At 55.4% G+C, this 13,938-nt stretch overlaps 1 protein-coding gene across 1 annotated transcript; it reads left to right on the forward strand.

Annotated features, from left to right (window-relative positions):
• Positions 1-7,939: 7,939 nt before the first annotated feature.
• SOWAHB (sosondowah ankyrin repeat domain family member B) lies at positions 7,940-10,802 on the forward strand. The gene has a single exon (XM_062199207.1). It carries the CDS (start codon positions 8,013-8,015, stop codon positions 10,284-10,286), a length of 2,274 nt encoding a protein of 757 aa, XP_062055191.1. The 5' UTR covers positions 7,940-8,012; the 3' UTR covers positions 10,287-10,802.
• The last annotated feature ends 3,136 nt before the right edge of the window (positions 10,803-13,938 follow it).

Genomic DNA, 13,938 nt, shown 5'->3' on the forward strand with positions numbered 1-13,938 from the left:
ATGCATTCCTGCTACTGAAGGCGCGTGCAGAGCCTATGTTCTTTCTGGCTGAGGGGCCCACACAGATTGCGCACTTGTCATCTCCACTGAATGTCTAGGCGGCAGCTCAGCCTTCACTGTCCCCCAAGGCAAGGGCCTGGAGGTACTACGTGCAGGTGGGAAGCTGTTTCACCCAGCCTGGTGAGAGGAGGCCCTGGGAGGCAGTGACCCGTGCACAGCACGGGCACAGCAGTGAAGCAGGAGGGGCAGGTCCAGGCAAAGCACTTCTTTTTTATTTTGTTTGTTTTGCATTAGGAAGGACAACAGCCAACAGAGATGGGGGAGGAAGAGGTGGAGGACAGGACAGGGAATGAGAGCAGGAGTCAGGCCCAGAGGAGGCCGAGGGCGATGGGGCCAAGGTGAGAAGGCAGAACAGGGATTGGAGTCTCTGAGGTACAGAGTAGGGGCTGACCCTAGCTCTGTCGGGTGTGGGACCCAGTTGGGAGTCAGTGCTCTATGACACTATTTGCTGAGTGAGCACGCCTGGAGATGATGGGCCGAGCAAGCGCTCCTGGCAGAATGCTGGCTCTGCTACCCACCCCGCAGTTCTAAGGACATTCACAGGCAACTCCTGGTATCTGCTCCATTGTAGATGATGGACCTCTGCAAAGGTTTGGATGTCCCCAGCCAAACTCACATTGAAGGTTAATCCCTATTGGGAGGTGCCTTTGTGAATGGGTTAACCCACTGGCGTATTAACAGACTGAGAGTGAGCCTCTTAGAACAGCCAGTTTGGCTCTGCCTCTTATACCCACCGGTCTCTCCTTGTGATCCTCTCACTGCCTTGGCCCTTGCACCTCCAACAAGAAGGCCCTCGGCAGACACAGAACCGCAGCTCTGGGGCTCCGAGCCTGCAGCATTGTGAGCTGAATAAACCTCTGGCCTCACTCACAGCAACAGAGGAGTTCCTGTATCAGATCTGTGAACCACCTCCACCACCCCCAGGTCCCCATGATCACCTCAGTGCCTCTCACCTCCACTATGCTCCGTCACATTGTCACTCTCTGAACCTTGTCATCACACCCAAACTGCCCCACCCTGGAAACCTCAAGCCCCAAGAGTGGAGAACACTGGAGGTTCTGCTCCCTAGCCTTCTAGCTCCTGTGTCATTTACTCCCGTTTTGCTGCTTTCCAGCCCTTCCCTCCCAGTCTCTTAGCCCCCTGCTCGACAGACTTCCTGCACCATCCATCCCTACACCTTGATTTTCATGCTACCACCTGCCAGCCCAGTGCCTTCCCTCCCTGTTTCTATCCACCCAGTGTACTGAGCACTGGAAAATCACACAGGGATTGGGTCTGGGGGCCTGGTAAACTCTCGGAGTAAGCTGCTTCCTTCGCCCAAGGGCAATCCTCTATGCTGCTGGCAACAAAACCAAAGCCTCCTTCAGGCTTCTTCATCTCGCTAAGTATTCAGGCCCAGGAAGTAGCACAGGGGTCTTCACGCCCAGTATCTCTAGGCTGTCTGCTCCCCACATGCAAATGAAAGGCATGTGCCTCCACATCTGTAGCAGACAGGGGCTGCTGCCCACTGGAATCTATCCCGCCCCGCCCGCTCCCCGACAGGGAGCTCCTCTACTGTCAACCGTCCACGCCCTCAGGAGTCAGCGAGGGCTTAAACCACTGCCAGTTAGCGTGTGAGCCTTAGCGCTGTACGGCGCTTCCATGCCTGGTCCAGAAAGCTGTGTGATGCTACAGAAACCAGGTGTCCAAGCCGGCAGAGCTGCTAGCAGCCTTGGTCCTTAATAACTGCACAGAAAACACCTGCCTGCCCGTGTGTGTCAAGGCCGCCCTAGAAAGTGACGTGAGCGAGGAACAAGCCTTCACTGTGCTTGCGTCATTACGAGTTAGGGTTTATTTATCATAGTATTTGGCCTGTCTTACTCAATACAAGAGCCATCTGCTGTCTCCCTGTCCTTGATGGGAAAAGTGGCTCTCACTGTCATGTCCCAGAGAATCCCTCTCCCTGGGACTCCGGACGCCAGCCCCGCCCCTAGCCATGTGGCATCAATTATTTAGCCTCCCAAGCCTCCGGCACATCCCTTCCTGGCTCTCCTCCCTCAGCACAGTGACATCACCCAACCTCCCGATTGAAAAAAAAATAATAAAATTCGGTCCATGACTCGATCATCTCCTTCCCTAGATTTCTCTCTCCTCCCTCCTTTTGCAGGCAAGCCTTTCTCACCCCACTCTCTGCCCCCATTCCCTCCTCTGTGACCTGCGCCACTGTTCCGAACCTGCTCCAGATCGGCCCCCGTTACCCCGCAGGTGTGGTCCTATTTAATTTCTTATCCACCTTGGCACCGTCTCTCGGAAGCTGCTCCTCCTTCTGCTTCTGTGAGAGGCGTGCGGCGATACCCTTCCCTGCCAGCCACTGCGATGTCACGTGGATGGCTTCTTTTCCTCTTTCTCCTTGGTGACTGTGGATTCCCCCACTACCCCTTTCCTTTCACACTATCTATCTATGCATTCTGAAACAATTTTTAAAAACAGATGTATTGGGGCCAGCACGGAGGTGTAGCAGGTAAAGCTGCCGCCTACAGCACCAGCATCCATATGGGTGCCAGTTCAAGTCCCGGCTGCTCCACTTCTTCTCTAGCTCCCTGCTATGGCCTGGGAAAGCAATGGAAGATGGTCCAAGTCCTTGAGCCCTGCACCCACATGGGAGACCAGGAAGAAGCTCCTGGCTCCTGGCTTCAGATCAGCACAGCTCCGGGAGTTGCAGCCATCTGGGGAGTGAACCAGCAGATGGAAGACCTCTCTCTCTCTGTCTCTCCTTCTCTCTGTGTGTAACTCTGACTTTCAAGCAAATAAATAAATCCTTTTTTAAAAAAACAGACGTATTTATTTGAAAGGTAGAGTTGCAGAGGGAAAGAGAGAGAGCTGTCCTCCACTGGTTCACTCCCCAAATGGCTGCAATAGCCAAGGCTGGGCCAAGAGCCAGGAGCTTCTTCTGGGTCTCCCATGTGGGTACAGGGGCCCAAGCATCTGTGTCATCTTCCACTGCTTTCCCAGGACACAGCAGAGAGCTGGATCGGAAGTGGAACAGCCAGGACTTAAGCAGTGCTGATATGGGTGCTGGTGTCCATCCTCAGAGACTCAGACATATGTTGGCAACCGTCTTCCAGATATTTCTATTTTTATGGCCCATAAACACTTCAGACACAATATCATCAAAGCCGAATTCATCATCTTTCTGATTTTCAAAAACGACTGCTTCCATATTTTCTGCCAGGGAAGATGGTACCAATCACCTGGGCAGGAGGCAGGGGAGCAAGGCCAGTTTGTGCCCCACTTCCAAGGCCACGCCAGCTCCAGATGCCACTGAAGCCACAACCAAACAGCTCCAACCCCACCCCCTGCTCACCCCCCCCACACCCCCCCACCCCCGTCTCACATGCTGCTGACCTGAGAGCCGTCTCTTCCCTTACTTCTGGATGTTCTGCCTGGGAGCCTCACCTCCCCCCAGCAGCCAAAAGATCTTTTCTTTCTTGCTATTCACTTGTGTCATTTTTTTTCTTGAGTGTCTTTCTTTGCAAACCAAAAGGTAACACATTCTTATGGGGAAAGAGTCAAATAGTAAAAGAGGCCACATAGGAGCTGGAAACTCTCCTTCCAGCAATACCCAAATCTTGCACACACACAGGCACGTGCACACTCACACGTCTTCCCCCTAAAAGCAGGACCTCAGCCAACATGCTGCACTTCGCATTTTCACAGATCTGAAATGGAAAGGTGTCCTCTACTCAGTGGTGTCTGGCTGGGTTAAAGCCAGTTTGGTTCTGCAGTGTACTCTGTTCCCTCATTCCTATCAGTCTTGATTCCCAGTGGTCCTCACCTCCAGATTTTTCTACAGGCCAAATGTGGCTCGGTTGCTACCCTCTGGGGAATTCTTCCAAAGCCCTGTCCTGTCCTGCCCTGCTCTCCTCGGCCCCAGGCCCTTGGTCACCTGACTCCCACCTGCTTCTGCAGGCTCCAGCAACTCCACACACATCCTCTTCCTTCAAGCAGATCTGCCTGTAGTTCCCACACTGAGCCAGATCCCTGTGCCTTTGCAAGGACACTGCTTCTGGCTTAAAGGTCTTCCTCACCTTGTCTGCTCAGAGCAGCCTCTTGCTGGAAAGGTCTCCATATTCCCTCAAGCTCAGCCTGAGTTCTCTTATGCACCTCTCCTCAGTACGAGGTACCTGTCTCTGCTAAAACATTCACCCTAGGGTGCACCCGACTTCTCTTTCTTGCTGTGCCCAGTGGGTAACGTTTCAAGCTTTCTTTCTTTCATATTGATTTATTTGTTTGAAAGGCACAGTGAGAGAGAGACAGAGACAGAGATAGATCTTCCATCCGCTGGTTACTACCCAAATAGCTACAATGGCCAGGGCTGTGCCAGGTGGAAGCCAGGAGCCTAGAACTCCATCCATGTCTCCCACATGCGTGGTAGGTGTCTGAGCACTTGGGCTATCATCCTCTGCTTTCCCAGGCACATTAGCAGGCAGCTGAATCACAAGCAGAGCAGCCAAGACTCGAACCAGTGTTCCCACATGGGATGCTGGCATCTGGTGACAGCAGCACCAGCCCTTCAAGCCCACTTCCTTGTTTCTACCACCTCCAGCAGCGCCAGTGCAACAGAGTTGCTCCAGAAATATTTTGGGGAATAATGAAGTGTATATGAGGGAGGCAGGAAAATGTTCCTTGAGATAAGGTAAGCAGCGATCCAGTCACTCACCCCAAGAAAGAGAAGGAGGAAGATGTGCAGGCAAATCACCTGGCAAACAGAAACTGAAAGCAACTGGATTTTATTTTCTTCCCACACCCTGCCTTTCTACTGCCGCACACCTCCGGACGCCTTTCTTAATTGAAGAGAACCTGATGTCAGCAACCCCAGCCCTGATGGCCCTCCTGGCCCTTCCCTCTCGTCTCCCAGAGTGCACCAAGTCCGAACCTCAATCTACGTCACCGCCCTCCTTCCCAGCAAGCCCCTTACTTCGTAACCAGTTTTGGACAAGTACCAGCCAGGGACTCTTTTCACCTGCCACTCCGAAGCACCCACCTGAGCTCTGCATTTGGACTCCTCCTGCCCCAGGTGTGGACACACTCTCAGTGCCACCAAGGGTCAACACCAGGAAATACAGACAAAGGAAGGCTGGAGCTGGATAGGAAACCATCATTTAGTTAGCTATCCTAAAGACTTGATAGTACTGACAAACATTAATGGAAACCATTACCCATCCCCAACAAAGTACTGGGTTTGGATTCTAGAAAATGCCAAAGACAAAGACAAGTGCTTCCAAGTTTTGTGGGTTTTTTTTGTTTTGTTTTGTTTTGTTTTGTTTTGTGACCTAGAGAGTTTAAAGCCAAGGATTCAAGGATTCCAACTAATTCAGGAAAAGTGCTAGGGTTCTGCTGGAGGTTGAAAATAAAGCTCAGCTAATGTGGTCTATAGGGCAGGCTCTAAGGTTGGCTTCCCGGGGTGAGATACCTGCCTGCCACATCAGAGCACCTGGGCTCGATTCCAGGCTCCTGACTACAGCTTCCTACCAATGCAGACCCTGGAAGGCAGTGTGACGGCTCAAGTGGTTAGGGTCCTGTCACCCATGTGGGAGACCTGGATTGAGTTCCTGGCTCCCAGCTTCAGCCTTGACCCAGCTCCAGCTGTGGCAGGCATTTGGGATTGGGAGAGTACATCAGCAGATAGTAGATCTTTCATTCTCAAAATAAAGTCTCTTGGTCCATGCTAAAATATGCTGACAGTTATTTGTATAGTCAATATACTTTTTTTTTTTAATATTTACTTTGTCTTTAAAAGGCAGAGTTAGAGACAGAAGCAGAGAGAGAGAGAGAGAGAGAGAGAGAGAGAGAGAGAGAGAAAGTCCTCCACTTGCTGGTTCACTTCCCAAATGGCCACAGCATCAGGAGCTGGACGAATCCAAAGCCTGGAGTCTGGAGCTTCCTCCAGGTCTCCCATGTGGGTGAGGGGTCCAAGGACTTGGGCCATCCTCCACTGCTTTCTCAACCCATAACAGATAGCTGGATTGGAAGTGCAGCAGCCAGGACTCGAACGGGCGCCCCACGTGCTATGCCACAGTGCCGTCCCCAGTCAATATACTTCTAATACTCTCTTGGCAAGAAGAGCGAGATTCTGGGGCCGGTGCTGTGGCACAGCGGGGTAAAGTCCTGGCCTGAAGCACCGGCATCCCATATGGGCTCTGGTTCTAGTCTCGGCTGCTCCACTTCTGATCCAGCTCTCTGCTGTGGCCTGGGAAAGGAGTAGAGGATGGCCCAGGTCCTTGGGCCCCTGCACCCGCGTGGGAGACCCAGAAGAAACTCCTGGCTCCTGGCTTTGGATCAACAGGGCTCCAACTGTTACAGCCAACTGGAGAGTGAACCAGCGGATGGAAGGCCTCTCTGTCTCTACTTCTCTCCGTAACTCTCTCAAATAAATAAAAATAAATCTTTATTTGTTTTTAAAAGAGCAAAGATCCAGGGTGGGTAAACAGTGTGAATTGTCATGGAAAGAACCAGGAAAGCAAAGCTGAGGCAGAGAATGGGAGAGGGCTGCAGGCATCTCGGGCATGCAGAGACTGATAAAGCACAGAGGGAGGCCCTGAGGCCTCAGGAGGGGGTGGGGACTGGTGGCTAAGACACTGCTTGAACTGTCCACATTCCATACCCCAGTGCCCGGGTTCCAGCCCCAGCTCTGCTACTGATCCCAGCTCCCTGCTAACGTCTATCCTGGGAGGCAGCCAGTGATGGTTCAAGTTACGGCGACAGAGGGCAATGAAAACAAGAGCTACAAAGTTCTCCGGGGTAGGGGCAGGCCACAGCCCCTCCAGGGAGGCGAGTCGAGGGCGTCCGAAGCTGGGCAGCGGCGGGGTCACTTTGCGAACGTTCGGGCCTCGCCGCTAAGCGGACACACAACACACTGCGCAAATCCCCGCTGTCCGCGAATGCCAGAGTAAACGCGAGCAAGTCACCCCGGGCTTCCACGCGGGGCATCCCTGCTGCTCATTTCAGCTGCAGAGGCAATCAACCACCCAACAGAGACGTGGCCTGCCCCGAAAGGCAAGGCCATTACGGAGGGGGGTGGGGTGGGAGGGAAGGCCGCCACCCACACCGGCGAGTACCTTCGGCAGGGCAGCGAGTTCTCTTTGCAGCACGACTTGGAGCCCAGCCAGGGGAGCAAGTAAGCCCCGTCAGCCTCTCCGTACTCAGAAAGATCGGCTTTGGATGCAACGAATTTCCCGGGGACTCTGAACTCACTTCCTGACAGCGGGAACAAGGCCAGGCACCTTTGGGGGAGACCGCAGAGCGCCTGTTAATCTGCACGGACACACCTCCCCCACCTCCCCACCCCCACCCTTGGACTTCAGCCGCAACTCCGGCGGCGCAGGGAGAGGGCAGGAGCGGGCCGTCTACGGCTTCTGTTTCCTGCGTGGCAGAGACCCGCAGGAGCGGCGGGTCGCCTTACCTGCCTTCCACTGGCCGCGCCCGAGCGGCTGCGCGCCCCGCCGAGCGGTTCTCGGCCGGCTCGCCCTGGCTCCCGACCTCACCTACCGGAGCTCCCTGGGGCTCCGACCCGCCTGACTCATCTGGGATGGGTGGCGGGGGGTGGGGGAGGCTCGGGAGGGCGGAGGGACTGGAGGAGGCGGGGAGGAGGCGTCGCCAGGGCGCAGGTGAAACCGACTCCGACCTATCCCGGGAACTTTCGCCGCGGGGTCTCGCTGCCAGAGGCCCGCGCGGCGCCCTGCCACCCAGATTGCGAGCCGGGTCTTAGCCCCGGGGGTCTCCTCCCCGGGGACTCCAGGCCCTGCTGGCGCTCACAGGGACTGCGGGCCGCGCCGGGCTCCGTGGCTGATGGAGGCGGGTGGTGCCACCCCGGGCGCAGGTGACACTCGCTGGGCCGTGGTTGCGGCTGCCAGCGCAGAGCGCCGGAGGGGCCAGCCGCGGGCACAGCCGGGGCAGGGGCCAGCAAGCCAGCGATGGCCCGCGAGCTGAGCCAGGAGGCACTGCTGGACTTCCTGTGCCAGGCTGGGGGCCGAGTGACCAACGCCGCCTTGCTGAGCCACTTCAAGAGCTTCCTCCGAGACCCCGACGCGCCCCCGAGCCAGCACCAGCGCCGCCGCGAGCTCTTCAAGGGCTTCGTCAACTCGGTCGCCGCAGTGCGCCAGGACCCCGACGGCACCAAGTTCGTGGTGCTCAAGAGGAGGTACCGAGACCTTCTGGGGGAGGAGGGGCTCCAGCGACCCCGCGAGCGGCCCGCGGCCGCCGCCCCTGCAGGGGGAGCTGCGCCCCGGGGGCAGCCGCAGCCCCAGCGGCGGCGGCGGCGCGAGAAGGAGCCGGAGGCGGAGCCAGCAGGTGCCGCAGTCCCAGCGGCGGACGCAGGTTGCAATGGCCTCTCGGCCGGGGAGGGCGGCGGGCCGCGGGGCAGCCCTAGCTCTGGGGCGCCGGTGCCCGCGGCGAATGCCCAGGCCGCGGTCAGATGCGCCGCGGCGGAGACGCAAGGCCGCTGCTGCTGGGAGTGCCTCCAGAACGGCCTGGGGACGCTCCCGGACCCCGCCGCCGGCCCGAAGCCCGTGCGGACGCCGCCTCTCCCGGGCGAGCGCGGGGCTCCGGGGCAGCGGCGAGAAGGCACCTCTGCCGAGCCCGCGCCGCGCCGCTCGCCGCCCGCCACCGTCGGGGCTTCCCCGCCAGCTCTGCTGCCCAGCGCCGACGCCCCCGGAGAGCGGCGGGAGCCGCTGAGCCCCGGCTCCCCGCACCTTTCGACCTCGCAGCTGCAGCGGCAGCGCACTCGAGAGTGGGTGGCCAGACACCCACAGGCGGATGCGGGCCCGGTGCGGGCCTGGTCGGTGCTGCCGGACGACTTCCTCCAGCTGCCGTCGGAGCCCAGCCCCGCGCCGCCGCCGCCGCCGCCGCCGCTGGAGCCCCCGCATCGCCCGCGTTCCCTCTCGCCTGTGGTGGCCGAGGAGCGCTCGGAGTCCTGGCCCGAGAACCCTCCGATGACTGTCTTCCGTAGCATCCGTTGTCAGCTGTCGCTCCAAGACCTGAATGACTTCGTGGACCAGGAAAGCCACAGCAGTGAGGAGAGCAGCAGTGGGCCCAAAGAGTCCCCGGGGGGTTCCGCAGAGGCGCTCCAGGTGGCCCCGCGCACCCGGGACTGCAGCAAGCCGGGGAGTCCAGCCCAGCGCCTTGCTGCATTTCCCAAGGTCGCCGCAGCCCCCAAGGTCGCCGGCAGCCCCCGCCAAAGCCCTCAGGGCCTCGGGGACACTGTGGCGGGCGACTCGGCTCAGCACGTGGCTAATGGCCTTGCACAGCACCCACAGGGGCCTTTGCCCGGGCCAGCGCCCAAGTTGAGAAGGTCCTTTCGGAGGAGCTCCCGGGCCGGGAGGCCCAAGCTCTCGTCCTCGGATGAGGAGGACCTGGAGGAAGAGTGTCGGAAAAAGAGCCGGCGCCCACCACGGTCCCGGAAGCCGTCCAAGGCGGGAGCCGCGTCCAGCCCGAGGGTGGATGTCGCCTTGACACTGAATCTCACCGGCCTTCAAAGGGCTGTGGCTGAGACAGGCCGGCCCCAGGGCGCCTGGGCCCCCAATGTGGAGAGGTCTGCGGCCTTGGTCCCTTCCAGACCCGAGCACAAGTCGTCCCTCGTGCCCCTGGACGCCAGGGAGCACGCATGGATTGTGATGCTTGCCAGTGGCTCCTGGGAGCAGGTGCTGGCTTTGTTCTGGGAGGACCCTCAGCTGGCCCTGCACAAAGACTTTCTCACGGGGTACACTGCCCTGCACTGGATAGCCAAGCACGGTGCCCTGCCGGCCCTTCGCGGCTTGGTTGCCGCAGCACAGAAGGCAGGAGTTGCTCTTGATGTAAACGTGAGGTCGGGCTGTGGGTACACCCCGCTGCACCTCGCCGCCATCCATGGCCACCAGGGCGTCATCAAGCTGCTGGTGCAGAGGCTGGCGTCCCGGGTGAACATCCGGGACAGCAGCGGGAAGAAGCCCTGGCAGTATCTGACCAGTAATACCTCTGGGGAAATCTGGCAGCTCCTGGGAGCCCCCCGGGGCAAGCCCATTTTCCCCGTCTATCCCTTAGTTCGAAGCTCTTCCCCTACCAGGAAGGCCAAGAGCCGGGCGGGCTCTCGGAATGTCTCCCGCAAGACGTCTTTGGCTGCCCTCCTTAAAAGTCAGCACCACAAGTGGAAGTTGGCCAACCAGTACGAGAAATTCTCTGCTCCAAGGGAAAGAGAAGAGCACAGTGACTGAGGCTGGCCCCTCCTGCGCCCTGCAGCCGCCACACCCTCTTCCTTGAGCCACTCGGAGCATAGAGTGGGGGGAGTGCTGGTGACAGAGGGCCCCGAGCTGGCCCACCTTGCATCTACTTCCCCGGATTCTAGGTTAAGTTAGCACAGCCTGGACCTCAGGGGTCATCCAGGCTGTTCCAAGGCACAAGTCTTTGGGCTGCTCAAACCCACACAAAGGGCAGAGAGCCAGCCAGGTGCTGGACACCCGACAGGTGGTCTTCCCGTTTCCTTGGCACCAAGGATGTGGGCACACGAAGCCAGCTTGTCCCGTGCAGCAGCAACCTCAGGCCTTGGCTGGAGAGAGCACAGATGTCCAATAACAAGAGAGGCAATTGGAGGAACTGACAGAGCTCAGACAAAGCCTTCTCTGGCTAGCAGCTTCCTGGCTCCCATTCACTTGGCTGAGACTAAAAGCACCAGGTTGGAAATCAGATGGCTTCTCCCCTCCCCCACTCCCACTTTTTTTTTTTTTTTTTTGGCATTCAAATCAGTGAAATAAAATTATGACTGGAGAGCAGAATTTGATTTAAGTGATTTCCTCAGCTCTGTCCCTGATGAGGGAAGCAGCTGGGAGCGATCCACTTACAACCTGGACTCCACTAGGGAGGGAAATGACGGCTATTCAGGCCCTGTTTTTCTGTATCAATCCAAAGGGAACTTTCCAAATAGAAAACCCATGTGGCTCCTTTGCATAATGACTGAAGCCATCCCTCAGGGAACTCCCCATGAAACAAACAACAGACTTACTCTTCCTGCTTTCCAGTAGGTTGGAATGGCCACCGTGCATGCCTGCTGCTCCCGCCAAGAGAGAACTGATCTCACTCGGGGCAAGCTGTTAGCATTAGGAAGAGACTGACTCCTCGCCAGGACTTTTCCAAGCTGCTAAATACAGTTTTATTTGCACTAAATTTGTTGCCAATTAAGATTAAAGATTAGCCTTGAAGTACTGTATGTCTAGCAGGAAGTGAGTGCTCCTTTTAATTGCTTGAGAAGGGACTGGTCGTCCTGTGACCCTGGCATGAGACCATGTCTGTTCTACAAATGGCAGTAAATTCAATTAAATGTCCAAGTGGGAATTGTGAATTCTTTATGGAACTGTTTTCATTTACAGTGGCTGTGATGCTATATTTCACTATATTTTTGTGTTTCTTGTTATTTTCCCCCTTGAAAGATCAATGAATCTTTATAATTTATTGTACTTGGGCTAATTACTGTTAATGTTCTTTACTGAATTGTGTCTCAGTGAATGTCACACATTTTTGTTTCTTTGCATTTTTACTTTGTAATTTTGCTGAAATAAATATATCTCTTCTACCACAAAACAAACAAACAAATAGGCATGATAAATAAATCAAGGACTTTTTTTCCCCCCATAAAAAAGACCTATGTAAGAGATGAAACTTTGGCAAATCAAATCAAGAAGAAAGCAAGACATCCACAGAGGGCGGGGCATGGTTTGGAGAGATTAGTATTTTTAAAAAAAACAAGATGAATATCTATGCAAATGCAAGCTTCTTTTAAAAGCCAATGAATTGTTTTTACTTTGCTATATTATTATCTCTACATCAATGTATTCAACACACATGTTTGCTTAGGGCTGTGAGATTTATCAAGATAAGTGGGACATGACCTTCCCTTTTGAAACTTAAAATCTCACAATATTTATTCTTGATGGCTTTATCCCCTATTGTGTTCCCAAGGTATCTTTTAAGGCTGCATTATTTTAGATATAAACTTGTGAAGTGAGGCACTGAGGGATTAAACAACTGAGGACAAACAACAGCAATGCAAGAGAAGTTGTCCAGAGTGTCCTACATGCAAGACCCAGTGCTCTGGAAGATTTCAGAGCAGAACGCTTTGTGGGCTGGGGCAATCAGGGCGGGCTTCCTGGAAGCCAGGAATCTTTATGTGAATGATACCGACCTTCCCAAGAAACCAGCTTTGTAAGTTCGACCACATTCTTGACTTGTGCTTCAGTGTGTGACTTCCCTCCACCAGGGCTGGCTGAACATGATCACAGGCTGCAGGTCTGTCCCGTGTCCTCTCTGACTGCGGCCCGTGTGCTTACCCCGTCTACACGCTGTGCTGGGCAGGCGTTAGGGCGGAAGAGGGTGTCAAGAGCAGAGCAAAACGCAGACCAGATTTGGCCACCCTCTTGCTGATGGTGTAAAATCCAGACTCACAAGTCTGCCGGGCCCAGCACGCTGTCCTAGCTCCTTGGCAGCCTCCCTGTGTCCCAGCCCTACGTGGATGCCACACAAGACCCACTGGGGCTCAGGGCCCTTCCTCTCGATTTTTGTATTGGTGCTGGGTTCCCTCAGCTTAGAGTACCCCTTCCCCAACCTTCTTTTTTTCCTGTGTTCCTGGTAAACTTACAAGGCAGAGCTGAAATGTCACAGCCGGTGTGAGGACAGCAGGGCAAACACACCCAAGCCAGAGATGGACAGCTCCATCCACGGATTGCATAGCAGGGGTCAGCATTTGGCCCAGCCATTAATATGGTGCTTGGGACGCCCACTGTACCCGTATCCGGGCGGCTGATTGGAGTGCAGGATCCACTCCAGATTCCACTTCCAGCGAATGCTCACCCGGGGAGGCAACAGGTGACGGCTCAGCCATTTGAATCCCTCCCACCCAGATGGGAGGCCCTAACTCCTGGCTTTGGTGTGGCCCAACCGTGGCTGTTGTGGGTATTTAGGGAATCCACCAGTAGATGAAAGATCTCCATCTCTATCCCACTCTAAACCTCTCTCTGTGTCTCTGCCTTCCAAAGAAATTGTTTAAAAAGAATCCTCATGGGGCCGGTGCTGTGGTGTAATAGGTTAAGCCTCTACCTGGGTGCTGGTTCGAGTCCCGGCTGCTCAGCTTCCCATCCAGCTCCCTGCTGATGGCCTGGGAAAGCAATAGAAGATGGCCCAACTACCTGGGCCCCTGCATCCACGTGGGAGACCTAGAAGAACTCCTGGCTTTGGATAGGTCCCCAGCTCCAGCCTTTGCAGCCATCTGAGGCATGATCCAGCGGATGGAAGATCTCTCTTTATCTCTCCCTCTCTGTCTGTAACTCTGCCTCTCAAATAAATAAATAAATCTTTTAAAAAAAATCCTCATAATACCATGTACATACTTGAGTTTTTGCCACTATGAAACATGGTCTCCAAAAATTTCCTGTAAAATGTGTATTATGACAAAAACCATGCAGGCCAGCACCATGGCATAGCAGATAAAGCTGCTGCCTGCAGTGCTGGCATCCTATATAGGCACTGGTTCAAGTCCCAGCTGCCCCACTTCCAATCCAGCTCCTTGCTATGGCCTGAGAAAGCAGCCGAAGATGGCCCAAGTCCTTGGGCCCCTGCAACCACATGGGAGACCTGGAAGAAGCTCCTGGTTCCTGCCTTTGGATTGGCATAGCTCTGGCCATTGTGGCCATCTGGGGAGTAAACCAGCGGATAGAAGACCTCTCTCTCTCCCTCTCTTTCTCTCTCTCTCTCTCGCTCTCTGCCTTGGCCTCTCTAACTATACTTCTTGAATAAAATAAATAAATCCAAAATAAAAAATGACAAAACCATGCATAGATTTTTAATTTTTTTCTGGAGTAAAATGAACATCATTTAATT

The sequence above is a fragment of the Lepus europaeus genome, chromosome 8, assembly GCF_033115175.1.
Source record: "Lepus europaeus isolate LE1 chromosome 8, mLepTim1.pri, whole genome shotgun sequence".
Taxonomy (NCBI): domain Eukaryota; kingdom Metazoa; phylum Chordata; class Mammalia; order Lagomorpha; family Leporidae; genus Lepus; species Lepus europaeus.

Excerpts from the sequence above, each read along its gene's own strand:
- SOWAHB (XM_062199207.1), top strand. The coding sequence starts at position 8,013 with ATGGCCCGCGAGCTGAGCCAGGAGGCACTGCTGGACTTCCTGTGCCAG.